At 40.0% G+C, this 19,328-nt stretch overlaps 1 protein-coding gene across 2 annotated transcripts in view; it reads right to left on the minus strand.

Moving 5' to 3' along the window:
• The window catches only part of PLXNA2 (plexin A2), a 459,753-nt gene that overhangs the window by 409,153 nt on the left and 31,272 nt on the right, over window positions 1–19,328 (minus strand). For both annotated transcript variants that reach the window (XM_088153293.1, XM_088153294.1), the window contains exons 2-3: window positions 4,788–6,061; window positions 608–790 (exon numbers count right to left, since the gene is read on the minus strand). In XM_088153293.1, coding sequence (XP_088009419.1) covers window positions 608–790; window positions 4,788–6,005 — 1,401 coding nt within the window. In that variant the 5' untranslated portion in view covers window positions 6,006–6,061. The remainder of the gene's footprint in view (window positions 1–607; window positions 791–4,787; window positions 6,062–19,328) is intronic.

Here is a 19,328-nt window from a genome sequence, read left to right on the forward strand (position 1 = left end):
GCCTTTCTCAACTGGGGTTTGGTAGGAGTTCCATGAGAGATCGTGACTGAATAAAATAAAATAAACATCTTATTTGAACTTTATGTGCCACACAATGCTAGCACTCACAATGGTGGGAATTTTTATGCTGCAACTCAGCTGCCAGCCTGCTACTTTGTGGTTGTTGTTGTTGTAAGCATTGTAAATATTGTAAACATGGGTTGAATAGGTTAAAAGTAAATTGTTTTGTGAAGTTTTTGGTTTTTATGCCGGGGCCCCTGAGACCTTAAAATTATTTTAAAGGTTCCTCCAGGATAAAAACGTTGAGAAAGACTTCTCTAAAGCAATATAAACATCCTTAGGCAGGAGAGCCAGCTGGGTGACTTTGAGCCAGTTGCTGTCTCTCAGCCCAATCCACCTTACAGGGTAGTTGTCATGTGGAATATAGGAAACAGGAACATTAGATACGCATGCCATCTTGAGTTGACCAAAAATAAAAGCAGGATAAAAATCTAACAAATAAATGAACTGAATAGTGGTTGAAAATATTCAAAATAAAATGTTGTAAAACCTCTAACATCAATACCCATAGAGAAGTGAAATGCCGAACAGTAAAGAGTTGTCTTACCTTCTTTAATTTGCCACTCTTGGTACCCACAAACACCACACTATAGCCATTGTAGACATACGATGTAACAGAAGTCATCCGATCACGACTGGATGTGTAAAGGGTCACTCCCTCTACTGGTATGGAGCCTCCCAGTGGCTGATTAATGTCCAATCCACAGAAGTTGTCATCTATTGGAACTGGCTGAAAGGGAGGAAATATTTAGACACAAAGATCAGCAAACAGTAGACCAGCTTCCTAATGTGGTTTCTTCCATGATATTGGACCACAACACTTAGAATTCCCAGCCAACATGGCTATTGGTCCCAATGTCTCTGGAAGACAACAAGATGGAAAAACTGGTGTAGAAATTTTGAACAATTGTAAGTAACATCTGACAGACCATTGTTCATCTGAAGTATAATCAACATTATGGAGTCTGAAATCTGAAATAATCAGTTTTTTGACATGATGCACTCCTAGTACTAAGCTTAAAGGCTCTGTCTTGCATTGCTTTCTTTGGCTGTATCTACACCTACCTCTTGCCCTGTTGTCTGAATGGCTTGCAAGCATTTCTGGTGGCCAGAAACAGATGACATCGAGGCTGCTTTAAGGGCAAGAGGAAGATCAGTGGAGGGCAATGTCATCTTCTGGAAATGGTTGCCAGCTAGTTCAGATGATGGGGAAAGAGGTAAGTGCAAATGATATTTTCTTCTGTTATGATCCATTTATTTTTCTGTTTGTTGTAAGAAAAAAACAGCAATAGGACTATATGGAAGCATTTCAGATAGAAGAAAATTACATAAGAATTTCTACTAAAATCTCTTGCTTGGCTCAGAATAATTGCACCCCCCCCCCAAAGAAAAGTCTTTCCCAGAAGTGTTCTGTATCACTGTTTCTATTTTAGGCATCTTAAAAGGCTTATATTTAAGTTTCTGTTCACTGTGTCCCATTTTTGTAAGATCCTTTACAGAGCTACTCACATCACATGTAGAAGTTCATAATGCATGCAAACATCTCAGCATTTACCTCTTTGATAACACAGCTCTGGTTTGTAACCCTTTAGACTTTTAGTTTTCTGCAGCCTTCAGTGGGTTCAAAAACCCATGACTGACCTTCGTGTCCCTAGATTAAATTCACTGGATTCTATTCATTCAAGCTTGTCAGCCAGTTCTCACATTTCAACTTCAGTGAGGTTGAGTTTGAGTGATGACAAATACACTGTATACAGTTTTCACAAAATCTGCACTAGGAATGAATGCTGGGCTGCCAAAAATTGCATAAGAATCAGGCCTGTGCATGTCGTTTGGTGAAGTACCTCTTTGGGCTTTCCTTAGTGTTGTGAAAAAAATCAATGAAAGGCTCAGCCACTTGGTTGGTCTCACAAGGTCTTCTGTGCTTTGCAGATGTGAGAAGCAAATCTAAAGGAGTGCCTCATCAAATGATTTACACAGGCCTAATAAGAAGATTATAGGGTTAAAAACTATTATCTCAAATGTTCTTTGCTCTTTTTATTCTTTATTAGTTTGTATTAGTTTTTATGTTCTTTGTAAAACCTTTAATAAAATTTATTACAAAAAACTGTTATCGCAAATGACAAAAACAGTGAGATGGCAGGGGAAAAAACAAAAACAAAACAGCAGCAACTTCTCCAGCATCTGATGTTTCCTCTGAGCAATTTGTTTTGTTAAATATCAGAAAATCTAGACTTACTTTCTAAAGTACTCTTGGGTAACCCTCAATGTTTGTCTAGATTCCTACCTATTATATTTCATGGTCTTCAGAAGAAAACAGATTCTATCACCTATTTGATTAATATGCAGCTGAATCCCTCAGTCCCATAAACTTTATTCTGTAGAAGTATCAACTGGACTGAAATCCAAAAGTTACCCACCCAAAAGCTGAAATGATTGAAAAAACCTCTATACACTTTTCTTCTCCCACTTTGTTGTAAGTATACAGTGCATACTTATGCAGTCATCAAGAAGACTGCATAAAATAAGTGGATTATTTTGGGTGTAGAAATTAAAATAATCCCAGAATTATGTCCAGAACTGATTCAGATGTCATTCCCTGCACTTATGAGAAGCCAAAGGTGCATGCTTCACCCTAAACCACATCCATGAACAGGTCTTTCTATCTATATCCCTACTTAATATTTTACTTCCATGATTCAGCAGGTCCAAGATTCAGCCAAGTATCTATCCAACTGAAACTGACTTTAGTTTATTATTGTCATTTTCACAATTACATTTGATTCTCCCTATTCAGATGCAGCAAATATTTTTTTACTCATTCTGCTTTGGGAGGGAGGGAGGGAGGGAGGGAGGGAGGAATCTAGCAGAGATATGATGGCTGAAGCCAGGGAGGAGGAGGAGTAATTTTTATTTTGTGTATACTAATAATTAAGTGCAGTACTGGTAAATAAATATAATTATACAATATAAACCAGCATCAGCAATAAAGCAATGCAATAATATATTTCCTGTTTCTTCCCAGTCATCCCAAAAGAAGAATGACTTGATGGTTAGTGGCAAGTTAAAAGTAATCCAGGTCCCTGAACTCTGAAGAAGAAAACAAATTGTGATTTTCTTCTTGTGGCCGTTCTGTCTTTTCCTAAAAACAGCCCATTCCATCCCACACAACAGTCGGCTTTGATAAGAAGCATTCACATTCCATTCTTTCTGACAGCCTTTCTAACAAGGAGCTAGTTAGGGACAAGGCAACTGGAGGAATAGCAGCAGGGATGACTGCATCATTTTATTCCACCAGAATGCTGTAAACAAACTATCTTACTGCATTTGAAGTGTGTTAGACTAGATTATACTTGCTGTCAGTAATAGGAAATGCAGTTGAATATTTTGGAGAGCAATAGGTTGGAGAAGGCTATCCTAAACAACCAGTAGAAAAACTCTCCTTGCCTAATCAGTCTGTCTTGTTAAGCATCCTATTCCCCATTCCCCATCAACCAAATACTTGAGGGGCACAAAAGCAGAATACGAGTGAAGGAACTTCATGTTAACACTATTGATTATTCCAGGAGTGCAGTCAGGCTGCATGCATGTAAAACATTAAAAGCAATGCCTCTAAGAACCACTCCATTTTCTTTATATGCTATGATACTAGAAATCTATTTGTTTTTATTCTGACCAAGGCAAGACGGTCACAATTCTCTTGTATTTATCATCCTAGGGCAGCTGTATTAATCAAGACCAAGAGGATAAAATGTCATTACAATTGTCAATAATGTTTGAAGTTTGTTCACAGGAATCTTGAGTTTCTTTGATAGATAGATAGATAGATAGATAGATAGATAGATAGATAGATAGATAGATAGATAGATAGATAGATAGATAGATAGATAGATAGATAGATAGATAGATAGATAGATAGATAGATGTATGTATGTATGTATGTATGTATGTATGTATGTATGTATGTATGTAGTGGTGCCAAGTGACAGCAACATCAGGAAGAAGGAATATGAGAAGCTGGAGAAATACCAGGGCCTGAAGGAGGAGCTAGAGAGGATGTGGAAAGTAAAGGCCAAAGTGGTCCCAGTGGTGATATGAGCACTCAGGGCTGTGACTTCTAAGCTGGGAGAGTGGCTCTAACAGATCCCAGGAACAACATCAGAGCTCTCTGTCTAGAAGAGTGCAGTGCCGGGAACAGCTACAATACTGTGCAGAACCCTCAGACTCCCAGATCTCGCATACCACCCACAGGGGAGTGAGTGAGGGAGGGAGGGAGAGAGAGAGAGAGAGAGAATCTTCAAACCAATTACTTTTTTCTTTTGTCCCCCATTGCTTTAGTAACAAAATGACCTTTAGCCATTAAAAAAAATCACCTATCACGATAAATGAATGAATTACAGTTTTCAATTTCAGGCAGAAACACCTGTAAGTGGGAAAATGTTTGAACATTCCCATTCATACCTATTCTACATAATGGGTAAGTCAAGTTGAAACTTCAGCAGTAGTCTTTTTACCTCCTACCTGAAAACATGTTGAAAAAACATTGTCCTGAGATAAGTCAAGACCTGAGCTAGCACTTATATCTGTTTTCTCCTTCAGAGGATTTCTCCTCAAGCTACTTGCCAAAGAATATTCTTAGATTCCAGAATTTCTAACATTGCTACTGCTAATATTTTCCATACCTTTTTCTAAAGTAAGTTTATTTAAAATACAGTGATCATTCTTACCGCCTTGGTACATTGAACATCTTTCCCTAGCAGCCAGTTGAGTTCCAAGTTGCCTTCCCCTTGGTAGCAAGATTGTAGCCGTTCCTTAATCTGGGCATTGATAGTACGGATGGGAAAGATGCAAAGAGCAGAATCATCAGGGGGGTGGTGATATTGCTTTTGTCCTTTGGAAAAAATGGCAAGAAGGACGTCGTCCTGGGCAGTGATATTCAGGGATCTGGCAAGCACCTCCCCTGGCTTAGAAAGATAAGCTGCCTGTAGTAGACGGTATTCCACATCACCTTTGACACAACCAAAGGGCAGAGAAACATAAGAGTGGAACTTAGGGTCATCCTTGCAGAGACGCACAATCCGAGATGTGTAGAAAAGGTCATTAGCTGAATTGATAGACACGCCTTCAGGAGTCTCTGGCTGGACAGTCAGAAAATAGACAAAATTTCCACTGGCAAATCCATAGATATAGAAGATGTCAAAGTGAGAGACCAAGGCCAGTGTATCTGAAGGGATTTTGATTAGGGATGACACAAAATCACTGTGGAGCTCATAATCCAACATCGCTGAGGATTCTGGGTCACGTGGCAGCTTCCGGCTGGAGAGAGTGGGAAAGTAATCCTGCTTACCATCCACTGCTGTGCCAATGAACAGCTTCCCATCCTCTCCCTCAGAACGAACTATAACTCCATACATGGTGCCAGTCTTGTTAACGCTGGAAAGATAGTGTTCTTTCTTGTGAGATGGCTCCACCAAGATGAAGAGGTCATCCAGGCGCAGCAATTTGCAGACTCCTTGATAGAGACTCCCACAGGCCAGCAGCCTGTTTTCTGAATAATCAATGATCAGCAGTTTGTTAACGTTGTTTGTCAGAGTCAAGATCTCAGTACAGGGTTGTACAATAAGTGGTGGGTAGCAGGACTTGTTGTCCTCCTCAGGTCCTGTCTTGTGATCTACCAAGACAGTCAAGTTTCCAGACAGCTTGTAAACCCGATTGATGGCTCCTACATAGACTGCCCCAGTGGTCTCATGCACTGTCAAGTGATTGAAAGTCCAGTCACGGTTCTCAGGATGAAATGTATTATAGACAGGAGTGCTGTTGATATTCTGTGAAAAGACTAAGAAAAGAAACACCAAGGCCACTGACCAGCCATCGGAGTCCCATGTCCGAGGCCAGAGCTTTCTCTGTTCCATCCTGTGGAGAAGAGCAAGGAAGAAAGGGAGCATATATCTCAAAACTCCCTGTGTGCGTCTCTAGCCACAGCAGCTTTCCTTACATGGTTCTACAGAAAGGAAGAAAAAGAACAAAATGCACAGAGCAAAAGATTAGAGGGATCTCATCCTAGAGTTACCATTGAAGCAGACATTTCCATTAAAGACTCTTTGAAATAAATCAAAGACATTTCTACACCCATAAGCAAGGTTCCCATTTGGGTAAGCAGTGCACGCTTTCATGCTCTGTTCTGCATCTATGTATTAATTATTACACAATTTAACTGCTCGTGATACACTTTGAGCCATGATTTTAAAAACAAAAATGTTTTGCAGACGATTCATCTACCCAGTCATCAGATCTAAAAACTCAAATGGGGCGGGTGTGTTTTTTCCCCCTTTTTTTGCAAGAAGGATTTTTTTCCAGGTGGATTACAATTTAATTAAAGAGAAAGATATCCAAAGCAGAGCTAGCCCAACTATCTGCAGTACCTGCGGGTTTTATATACCGTATTCACATGCACAGGAAATTTGATGCCTTAGGCTGCATTTGCACTATCTGTAATTGGCAAGTCCATAGGGTGCTGACATAGTCTACATCAAGGGGCAGGTCAAATATGCATCAGTCACTCACAAATATGCAGTCAAGCAGGCACGGGAATCAGAACTTCTCGACTCCCAAATTGCCCACACAAAACCTTCATATAACATCTAAAAGTCTGTTAAGCATATTGCGTGAGCTTTCATTAACAAGCACCTATCTAGGAAAGGGTCACTGAGTGAAGTGAAAAATGCTGCTGCTGAATAGCCTATAATGGTTTGCCAAGTTTCTCTTCTTCCACGGCAGCAGTGAAAAGTACAAGCAGAGTTTTGGGTTGTTGGAAGGATATAAGAACATTGCTGCTGTTTGTTATTATTCCAATAAAAAGTGAGGAGAGGACAATATTGATCAAGGACACTCAGTAATATCTCTATTATTTGGCATTCATTTCTCTCAGAAAAGAGATCTTCAATTTGCACTTCTAATGTTGGTTAATCTCTGCATGGTTAGAAAAGATACATCGGAGGTTGTTTATTGAGATGCCAAGGCCAACTTCAGCCGAGCTACTTAGGTGACTTCTAGACAAGTAATTCTTCTTCTTCCTAAGGATGTTTAACTTTAGCTGCACTACATGAGCACCATCATATGAACATATGAAGCTGTTCTTAACAAGACAATGCATTAGTCCACAAAGTTAGATATTTACAGTAGCTATTCAAACGTTAACGTGTTAGTGATAGTGCCAGGGGTCTCTCCATTCTTATTACCTAGGCCCTTTCAGTTGAGATTGAATAAGGTATCTTTTGCCTGCCCTATGGTCCTTCCCTGTAAAAGGATGCACTGAAGATTTCCCACACAGAGACCAAACTCTTTCCCCTGTTAGAAGACCTAATATCTGTCATTACGTATTGCTCTTCCTGCCCCACCTTTGTGCTCAAACTAAAAATGGTTGTGATTTGAGTTCTGTGACCATCTGCCAAGATTGTATTTTTCCCCTACTCATCCCCTAGAGCAGGTTTATCCAAATTAATATGTATCAGTACCAGAATAATTTAAGGAAAATAGTGGAGTCTCTCCAGGACTGCACAAGAATACTTTCTACCTAATAATTAGATGAACTAAGGGAAATAAATTAAGCAAACCAGTCTGCAAAAATCAAATTGAAAGACAGAAGAAGTGGCAAATTACTAAGATGCTGTGCTCTTAGCTGCAAACTCTGCTCTTGCTGTCACAGCAGTCTGTGGCAAGCACTGTATGGTTCTTTTAATACTAATTTGCATCCTTTTTTTATCTGTAGGGTGGCCATTCAGCTGGGCATCATACCTGTCTGAAAGAACATTAATTGCAAGGGTTGAATTTAGCAGCTGCACTGAAGTCTTCATATCAAAAACATTTGCAGGATTCATGCAAAAGAAAGTGCTATTTAGGCAAGATCAGAAAGTGCTATGATTCTCAGTTTTGTGGTGATGGACATCAGTTTTCATGCTCAGATGCCGGTCTATACAGCACTCACTGCATCTATTTCTAGTAACTTAAAGTTTAGGGCTCAGTTAAAGGTTATAATTATTGCAAATACAACAATTATACCAGATTTTCATATGCAAAGCAAATTTATCTTCAAATCCAGTACCCTGGATATTTGAGATAGGTTGCCCAGATGTGTGTACTCAGATACTGAAGGATGCATGCATAGGTACTTTTTACTTGCCGAAATTAAGGCATTTAAAACAGCCTTTTTCTTAGCAGATGGCAGAACCTAGTTGTTCTTGACTGATCTCAACAAAGCTAAGCAGAATTAGGCCTGATTAATACTTAGTTGGGAGACTACCAGGACATCCATCTGAGAAAGAGGTAATGACTATATCCATATTGTGAAGAAAACAAGTGGATATGTCTATATAGTCCCAAGAGGTTGAGTTTGGCTACAATTATCAGTCAGCTACCACATGTTCATGTAGTTGTGTGTCTGATATGCTAAACTGATGACCTAAATCAGGTGAGATTAGAACTGGACCTCTTCCAGATCCTTTCTCCTACTTTTTCTCATTTAAAAGTAGCCATGTCAAACAGAATGAGATATCATAAGGCTAGGATTTCCTTAGGAAATGGAAGTTGCCCTAGAAAAAAACTGGTTGTACAGTGCTAACTTATATCAGAGAGTCTTTTAATCACCCTTCTGGAACATGAACTTATTCAAAGCCAGATATGTTTCTGTGTGTCTCTGTGTTTTCTCCACAAATATCCACCCCCTTCCTCAAGCTATACAAAGGAAAAACAACAATAAGACAAATAAGATGAAATGCTTCATGCATCATAATCCCTTTTTCACCCAAGAAGTTGCTTACCTGAAACACTTTGGAATGCAGTTATCCAATATTATTTACAGAACAATAGTAGCCAAGCAGAAATTAGAACTTCTTTTAACTTAATCCTGTGAATATGCTTTAACAAAAGTACTCAAAAAAGCTTCCTATCTGAGTGATGGTTCCAATATATTCTCATATTCCTTGGGGGTGGGGGTGGGAGTGTGCATTTGTTTGTTTTCACTGTGATGATTTAAGTTTTGGTTCATGGAATTGTATGGCCATAAAAGCAACAGAAATTATAAACTTTTATTCTATGATTATTACCACCATAACCACTAGGGTCCTTGATATGGGTAGTATTTCATCAAGACAAAAGCAGTTCTATTTCTAATTACTGCAATTTTCTGTATTGAAAAATTATATCACCAGTTTCCAGTCCTTTGTATGCTACATTTTACAAGTGGGAACTACACTGAATTGCTGAGAAACTCGCTCTCTCTTTCACTTGCACATGTTTCTGCTGGGAATTATTAAGCAGCCAAAATGACATTATCATTGTGCAAGAGGCTTCGGAGAACTCAAGGTTATAGAAGTACAAAAGTATTCAGGGGGAAAAACCTAAATAATTAACTTTTTTCCAACAGCCCAAAAGAGTCTCAATATGTTTGGGGTGCATAATATTCTGCGGAGAAAAGGAAACAGAAAACCAAGGGAAGAAAAATTCTGTCAACTGAACAGGTGATCACCACACTGCAACATTCCTTTTAATTCCAACTTGCAGCTTCCATAAAGCCTAGTCATTTCCACACTTGCCCTGTGAATGTGACCTTTTCTGAAGATAATAGTTGATAGGTACATAGCATACAAATGGAGTAGAAAGTTGGTGCCATTATACTAATGCAATAGCAACTCTCCTTTCTTCCTTATGTTTATGCAAAAATTCTGAGAAATCGCAAGCTGCAAATTGATTATTTTGCAGCCAATTTTGGCAGTGTCATCTAGGGAAGCTCTGAAAATAGGGCTGGGGGTTCACATGTTCCATGGGCCACAGTTTACACCATCTTATAGAAAAAGCTTTCATCTTCTTAACTATTCACTATTACAGAGAGAAAAGATTAATCCAGGTTTCTGTTTCCAGCAGGACCAAACTGATACCACTAGATCAAATCACAAAGATATGAAAATAATGCTATTTTTATTGACAGCATCTGATACATAGAGACATTCTAGTGCTGAAAATGGAGGTTCCATTTAGTTGTCATAGTGAATAGCCACAAATACATTGATACAATTATAATATCTTAAAATATCATGACATTGTAACAGCAAATTGAGCGTTATCAGAAATCAACTTTATCATATGAGCCTAATTCCCAGCATTCTTTAGGAGGAAACAAATTCTATTGATTATTCCCTCTATCACTTACCAGCAGTGAGTGCCATCGGTTATGCCGTGAAACAGCACCTGAATACACAAGAAAGGAATATCTCCAGGACTGAGCTGCAAATTTTACAAAATAAAACATATTCCCCTCTCAAAAACAGAAACAAAGCCTGCAAGTATTTTAAGCAGTCCTGGGATGAAATGACTGGGATCCTGAAGAACGTTCCTTACTGCAACATTGTTGTAGATTTCAATTGTTCTCTTTGTAATTATAACTTTCCTATTCCACTTTAGTAATCTATTTTCCCTAACTAAAAGCCATATTTTACCTTTTCCTTTGATGAAGATATGATATCTTTTCTAGCTCTAAATTACCATGTTCAGTAACACATGGGACATGGGACTCTCATATTATATTTCTAGAATTCCTGCACAGTAATAATAAGATGAGTTTTATCAGAAGAGCATTTGTTAGTCTGTTTATCCTTCTTAGAAAGACAGAATGAATTGACTCAGTTGGAATCTGATTGCTTCCTGCAGCATCAGCTCAGCCTAATTCAAACCTGTAGCTTAGAGCTGTCCCTCAGGCTAGAAGAAAAGCAGAAAGGAGCTGAAAGTACAATACGGCAAGTCACAGTATAAGATTTAGTGCTTCAAGATAAAGATCACCTTCTGCAATAACCTTATTTTTGTGATTCAGCAGTTCTGATGCAAAGTAGGTTAAGAAGCAGTGTACAGCAGAGACAGTCAACTTTCTGGAAGTGTCAAGTCAATTTGGCTTTCAAGGAAGTAGTAGTAAAGATATGTACCCTATTACTCTGTGAACAAGATATTGAAGGAAGATATAGTAAATGTTAACATTTAGTCTAAATGCAATTCACTAGAGAAGGAAATGGCAACTACTTCCAGATTTCTGCCAAGATACTACAAGATTAGCTCCCCACCCCTGCCCCAATGAAAAATATCTACTGGAAAAGAGCAAGAGCAGCTATGAGTAGCACTGTTGCTTAGGATGTGGATGGATTAAAGATGCCTAGCTGCTGATGTGTCCATAGGCAAAATAAAAGTTCTATGCAGCAAAGATAGATAGATAGATAGATAGATAGATAGATAGATAGATAGATAGATAGATAGATAGATATCAATCTAGTGGTTAAAGCACCAGGCCAGAAAGCAGGATACTTGAGTTCTAGTCCCACCTTAGGCATGAAAGCTGGCTGGGTGACTTTGGGCCAGTCACTCTCTCTTAGCCCAACTCACCTCACAGGGTTGTTGTTGTGGGGAAAATAGGAGGAAGAAGGAGTATTAGGTATGTTCGCCACCTTGAGTTATTTATAAAAATAATAGAGGCAGGATAAAACTATCTATCTATCTATCTATCTATCTATCTATCTATCTATCTATCTATCTATCTATCTATCTATCTATCTAAGCACACACACACACACACCACTGATATGTGGAATATTACAATCATGAACTAAGGAAATGATGTTGTCACAGCAGAAATGTCAAGACTGAACACTGACATTCTGGGAATTAACAAACTGAAATGGGTCATTTCATATCAGAGGAGCAGTATATCTTCTATTGCAGACAAGAATGTGAAGGCAAATTCATTAGTAATCTTTATTAACAAAAAGGTGTCAAAAACCAGTGCTCAGATATACCCCCCTACCCCCAAATGATAAAATGATCTCAATTTAAGTCCAAGGCAAGCCCAACAATATTATTATGATTCAGGTCTATGCTCCAATCACAGATCCAAAGGAAATGGAAGTTGGAACTTGATACAGTGCTAAAAAAGGCATCATGCTAATAATAGGAGAATGTAATCCTACATTTGGAAATAAAAATGCATCAGAGATAATGAGATATCTGACCTCAGAATGTGAAATAAAGCAGGAGCCAGAAGAGTTCTGCAAAGAAAATTCATTGTTTATAGCAAATACTTTCTTCCCACAAGCTAAAAGTTGACTTTACACATGAACAACACCAGATGTGCAAACTGAAATCAAACTGATTATATATTCTGCAATGAAAGGTAGAGTTAGCACACCTGGTGCTCACTGAAGCCCAAATCATCAACTTCTTGCAGAATTATAACTGCGACCCAGAGTTGTGAGGCTCAAAACCCAGGTGGGCATATTTTCAAGAGGGGACCCTTTCACTCCTGTGCCACCCAGGTTTTGATAATGCAAGCCAGGTCAACTGCCACAAATGCTACTGAATTGTGGATGAGGACCTATTTATTGTAGGCCAACCTGGCATTCAACAACAGCAGCTGGAGCCTGAGCCCACCAAGCATCCAACAGCCTGGCCCTGAGGGGGGATCCTGGGGCTGAATAGTGGGATTGCTCTCAAAGAAGAAATCCAGCAGTTTCTCTGAAGGCAGCCCACCCCAAGGACCCTGCCATATCTCCCTCTGCCCATCACAGTCTCGATATCCTAGTCTTCTCTCCAACTTCTCCCCAAGTCCCTCCCTGAAGAGAGTAACCAAGAGGACCTTAATGGAGATATGCAAGCTCAGTCACCAAAAGGAGGAGGGGTGAAATATATCTTAAGTCCACAACAGACAGAAAACAGACACCTCCCTAATTCACTGGAGTAAAAGAAGGGGGAGGAATTACAGCACAATAAGACTTGCACGATTGTTGTGAGCCTCACCAGATGGACCAGACCAGGAAATCAATTCCACAGGAAAACTAAAGCTACTCTGACTGAGACTGGTCATAATAACAGAATCTTGCAAGCCGTCTTGCAAGACACAGGGTTGTACACGTGGCACCAGTCTGCAACTTCCTATACAAACATATCTTTTTCTGAATCAGGCTGCAGCAGTCAGCTGCTTGAACCTGAGAAAACACTCCACAGCACTTTTTACAGTCAAATCTGAAGCACTTCTTAATCTAATGAAGATCTATATGTCCAAGAGAATCTAGAGTGATCCCCCCCCCCCAGAATTACCCCATAGATTTCTGGATTTTAGAGGATTCTCATCAACAGATCTTTTATGTCTGTGCCATAGAAAGCTGCATGCTTACCTGAGAATGTTGGGTTGCTAGGAAGCATTATTTTAGATTTCCAACAAAACCCACTCAGGGCTTCTGTGGGAATTTTAAAATAATTTTTCCAGACTCACCTGGAAATGAGGAATGATGACAGTAGGCATCACAACTGGTGCAACACAGGAATGGTAAGAGTAGGCATCAGAATGGGTGGATGGCAATACTTGGCTTTCTCCCATTTTAAGTATAATAACAGTGATCTGACTTTGAAGAACTCAGACAAGGATTACAGAGATAATGCATCTGAAATACTCTGAACACACTAATCTTATACTTTGCTTGCAGAGAATTTACTGGATCACAGAAACATCTCCCAGATTGCTCGGATATATTGCTTAATCTTCCTTTACACTAACTTCCTTGCCTTTAAACCACAGATGACATTTCCAAAATCTTAAGGCTATACAATCCACAAATAAGCATGTCTGAGTCAACTGATACTGAAAATTTAAGTATCTCAATTAGCCACATTTCTAAAGAAAGATTATACTGCTCTACCATCTAATCCAAAAGCTGTATCTGATGCTATAACATGTCAAAAGTGGTCTTCTAATTTCTCCAAAGATCTCTTCCATTACAAAAGAAGACAAAAAAAGTCTCAAGTCTAAGAGATTCCTTACAATTAAAATACTTTAACTTTTTTTTTTTTTTTGGTGCAGTTTTTAGCTCATGCTGAAAGGTGGAGGGTGCTGGTATTTTAGTTTTCTGTTGTACACCTCTCTATTCCTCCTTAGCCTTGCTAAAAAGTTCGTAGGAGAAGTCTTCTGAAGATCTCTTTCTGTAGAATTGAGCTAAAGTGTGAGAAACCCAAAAAGCTGTAAAACACTGGAGAGATGACCAGAGTGTGAAAAAAAGAATATTCATATGCACACATCTTCTTGGTCACTAAGGTAAGTATAAAAACCCCGCATGGAATAATGAGGAAAAACCAATCAAAGCAATTTCCTTTACATTAGCATGAATGAGAATAATTTTAAAAAATGCATTTTCTCAACAGCACAACAGCAAACTATATATTTATGCTTTTATGACAATTATGAAATGTGCAGCTGCTTCTTACTCTTTTTACACCAAAGTAAGCAGAGATGTTGATTTGGATTGGGACTATCCTTCATGGGATGGAAGTGTAACCTTTCCCTTCTAATCACTCTAAATCCACTTTCTATTTCAGCAGTTTGAAGAAAGTTATCAACTGTGGCTTTAAATAAACAGCCCTGCAAATGGAGCAGGAAGGTGGGGAAGGAGAGAATTAGACCTCTTCTTCAAACCCACAGGGGTTCACACCCCAATCATGTCCTTTTGTAATTATTTTGGAGTTTTTTTTTTAAATCAACCAAGTCAGCTGCACTTTAATCCTGAATAGTAGATTTCACAACAGTATATTCTGCTGTTTATACTGTGCTGTAAATATGAACACCACCAAGTCATTTACATGACTTCATTAGCACTCAGTATTCAATAATGTGAACTAGATTACTCTAATTGGAGAATCTCTTTGCTGGACTACATGGCCCATATGCATGTAAAAGGGGGTGACAAAAAGTATCAGAAGGTAGCACAGCAGAATGAAAACAACTAATGTTCTTCTTGTGAACTCCACTGTTCAGGCTCGAACAGAATATGGCATTGGTCTTGAAGTGAGCAGTTGCCCCTCTCATGAAGTATGTGCAGCAAAACCCAAGAATCTTGGTCATGTTTCCACATCTGCCCTGTATACAGGCATGTAACACATCTAAACCTTCTCTTATGTTCAGGTAATGGAGATTCCAGAAACCTAAAGTTCCTCCAGCACTCATATACCCATGGAGAATTGGCAAGACAAGAATGGCTATACAGTAGTAGCAATCCCCAAAGTGCCAATACAGACTTTGTAAACAATTTGATTTTATTGTTTTTGTTTCTCTTTTTTTCTTTTTAAATAGATTCAACAAGCTCTGTCTAAAACAAGACTTGTTAAATAAATCCACTGAATGGTTTCTCCTTTAAGCCTTGGGAGCATTTCTCCCCAACAGGGAAACTACAAAGAGACAGGCATTTTTTAGAAGGATCTAAGACACATTTTAGGGTCAGGGACAAGACAGGGGAGGTTGAGAGGACAATGAGCACAGGAAGTCAGTTCAGCAAGCTAAGAAGTGGCTTCTCTTCTTGGAGGTGTCTTTTTTTCTTCTTTGCAGCAATGGATATATCTTGGTGCTAATGAAAGGACAACTGTAGCTCTTGTTATGTGAAAGAAGACTGTAGCAGTGAAGCTGGAGAGTTACTGTGAGAAGAACATGAATTAGAGGGTAGAAACAGAATGGGACTGGAATTCAAGGTTACTGACTCATCTTTTAGTCAACCTCACTCACATATTTCCTCTCATTAATTTTCCAAGACAACTTTCTCAAAATGAAATTCGCCTGCCTCTTTACTGTAGAAAGATTATTTCCAAAGGGCAAAATCCAAAGTGGCTCAGGTGCTTCTGCTCTAAGGAAGACATTTGAGGCTGCTAACTGCTTTTCAAATGTACAAAAGGCACCTAATAACCTGCAATAAACACTAGTGACCTGAACAGGAGACCCAATGTTTCTCAGCAGCTTTGTTCTCTGATAAAATGACAGTACAGCCTGAAAGAAGGTGGCAAGAGTGTGCATACACACACATAGAAAGGACAGACAAATCTATCTATCTATCTATCTATCTATCTATCTATCTATCTATCTATCTATCTATCTACCTACCTACCTACCTACCTACCTACCTACCTACCTACCTATGGAATAAGACATTCACCTTTATTCTGCTGTTCTACAGTGGAAGAATTGATATATTGGACTGTACATATAGATGGAACAGGAAATTCGGGCAAACTCTATAGTCCTAAATAAATTTCCTTTGAAATAATTCCATACTGCAATTGTTTAGGGAATGAATATAATCAAACAACAAGTAACATACAGGAAATCTACAACATTTGAATTTTAAATTACCTCTTCCTTGGGGAAATCTAAAATTGTAATATACAGCTGGATAGTATAGTGGTTAGAGTGCCACCCTTTGATGTGGGAGTACAGGGTTTGAATCCTGGCTGATACCTACCTTACCAGTAGGGGTCCTTGGGCAAAGACCCCCTAATGCTTCACCTGCCTAACTTGAATATCACCTGGATTAAAAAGGTCCACGCCAGACGTTGGGGAACCAGGACAATCTGACAATAAGTGGGCTACTGGAACAAACCATACATGGATGAGACAAAAGAACCTGGAATTGATGGAATGCTACTACAACAGTAGACCTAATGAGAGGGTATATATGAAACATATGAGGAAACTATGGATGGACAGAAGACCTACATTCACACTAACTGAGAAACAGCCAGTTAGCAACACTTCAACATAGTGAAGAGGAAGCTGCTCTCACAACTTGAGATAGACCAACTACACATTTACATCCTGGACTCAAGAAGACCCAGAAGAACAACTGGATGTACAGCATATACCTGAAGCTGGAACGTCACTGCCACCCCCTCCATTACAGAGCACAGCAGCTGATATGAGGCATAAGATCACGGATAAACCAGCTACAGTCAACCCTTGAAACTGATTACCAAGACACAGTGGAGAAGTACCATCAGATAGTATGCTAGAAGATGCCAATAGAGCCCTCATGACAATCCTTTCTACCACCATTACTCAAACCAATGAACAGGCATACTTGGAGATGTCTGGCTACACAATCAAGAAGAACAGCAGTGCATATCTCCCTGGAAAATGAGGTTGGAGGCTAAGATCAGGGCAACTCAGACAGAAGTTAGTCAGCTGGTGGAACTACAGCTGGGTGTGGAGATTAAGGATAAGACTCAGCTACTGAAAAAATACAAGGGGATGACTCCATCTGAAGCCCTACAGACTGCTAAACTAAGGCTCACAGGACTGGCTGCCAGGCTAAGGAGATACACTAATGAAGCAGAAGCCAAGAAGATAAATGAACCTTCCACTGTCCAACTGCAGTACAACAACACAGTACCATCAGAGCCACCAACAGCAGAAACTAAACAGTATTGGAAGAACATATGGGAGAAACAGAAGACACATAATACCAGTGCAAAGTGGCTGCAGGACCTGAAAGCAGACCACAGCAATCTCCCAGAACAGGAACCAGTCACCATCACAGTAGCAGACATCCAACAGCAGGTCAAGAACATAAAGAGCTGGACAGCACCTGGCCCAGACATGATCCACACCTACAGGCTAAAAAACTAACAGCAGTGCATGAATGCCTAGCAGCACAGATGAACACAACTGGCTAACTGTGATGGAATGAAATTGTGAAGGCCGAGATCAGGGAGATAAACATTTTCTTAGCTCACCAGAACCACGTGGGAGGATCAAGAGGATGAGACTGGCACCTCCCTGAGGAATTCACACTGTTGTGGCTGGAGGACTTTGGGAACTGGGGTTTTAGTCTGAGAAGATTCTTGCTAGAGGTTGTAGCTAATAAACATAGCTGAACTGAATTAGCATTGTCTCTTGGAGTTCCTTGGGCTAGGCCTGACATCAATCAATGTTTGTTTCCCTGATCTCGGCCTTCACAATTCTATTCCATCACACTAACACAAGAAAGGACAGTACTGATCATGAAAGACCCCCACAAGGGAACAGCATCATCCAACTACAGGCCAATAACATGCCTCACAACATGGAAAGTCCTGTCACGCATCATAGCCACCAAGTTACAGGACCACATGGGCCAGTACATGAGCACAACTCAGGAGGGCATTGGGAACAACACCAGAGGCTCAAAACACCAGTTGCTCATAGAGCAGTCACACAAGACTCGAGGTCTAGACAGACCAATCTGAGTACAGCCTGGACTGACTACAGGAAAGCCTATAAATCAATGCCACACACATGGATCTAAGAAGGCCTGGTACTATACAAAGTCAAAAGGACACTAGGGACCTTCCTCAAGAGCTTGATGGGACTGTGGAAGACAACACTGGAAGTCAAGACAGCTCACAAAAGTGGCCATCAAGTGTAACATATACCAAGGTGATGCACTGTCCCCACTGCTGTTCTGCATAGGCTTGAACCCCCTCAGCCAGATAATCACAAGGACTGGATACAGATACAAGTTCAAGAGTGGAACTACCATCGGCCATGTCCTCTATATGGATGACATCAAGCTGTATGCTAAGAGTAAATGAGACTGACTCACTGATCCACCTGACACACATTTACAGTGAGTCATTGGGATGCCATTCAGACTGGAGAAGTGTGGCTGGATAGAATCAATCTCTAGGGCTTCAGATGGAGTCAGGTAGAACTACCAGCAGGCCACATAGCAGGCACTAGACAACCCGTGACCCATTGAATCATAATTTCAGAGATATTCCCTTACCTAAACAGAGAAACAGAATGACCAAAGTAAAACAAAAAACAAAAAAACTGTGTGAGTGTGATTGACTTATGACTTTCTGCCAGCTTCCCCACTGACTTTGCTTATGGGAAGCTGGCAGGAAGCGTCAGAAATCAGACCAGCTACAAGTACCTTGGCATCCCACAGTCACATGGGAATCATGATGAGGAAGCAAGGAAGACAGCAACATCCAAGTACCACCAAAGGATAAGTCAGGTCCTGAAGAGCCAACTCAATGGGAAGAACAAGATCCACACCATCAACACATACATCCTGCCCATCATCAGTTACCCTCCTGGTTTAGTGAGCTGGCCAAAGGAGGACATGGAGGCTGTCAATGTGAAGACCTGGAAGCCCCTCACAATGCACAGAGGTTTCTACCCCAGGTCTGACACCCAGAGACTGTACACTAGCTGAAAGAGTAAGGGTGGGGTTTGGTGAGTGTCAAAGCCACTCACAATGTCCTGGATGAAACCCAGATCATCCAGGAGTACATCAGTAAGGTGGCACCCAAAGATGAGCTGCTGAGAGAATACCTGAGGCAGCAGCAGACAAGGGAGGAAGTTCAAGCAGAGGAAATGCCATGGCAAGACAAGATCCTGCATGGAATGTACCATAGAGAGATAGCTGAAGTGGCTGACA

The sequence above is a fragment of the Python bivittatus genome, unplaced genomic scaffold (genome assembly GCF_059951505.1).
Source record: "Python bivittatus isolate LINGU-HERP-01145 unplaced genomic scaffold, Pbiv_v1 ctg000700_np1212, whole genome shotgun sequence".
In the NCBI taxonomy this organism is placed as follows: Eukaryota; Metazoa; Chordata; class Lepidosauria; order Squamata; family Pythonidae; genus Python; species Python bivittatus.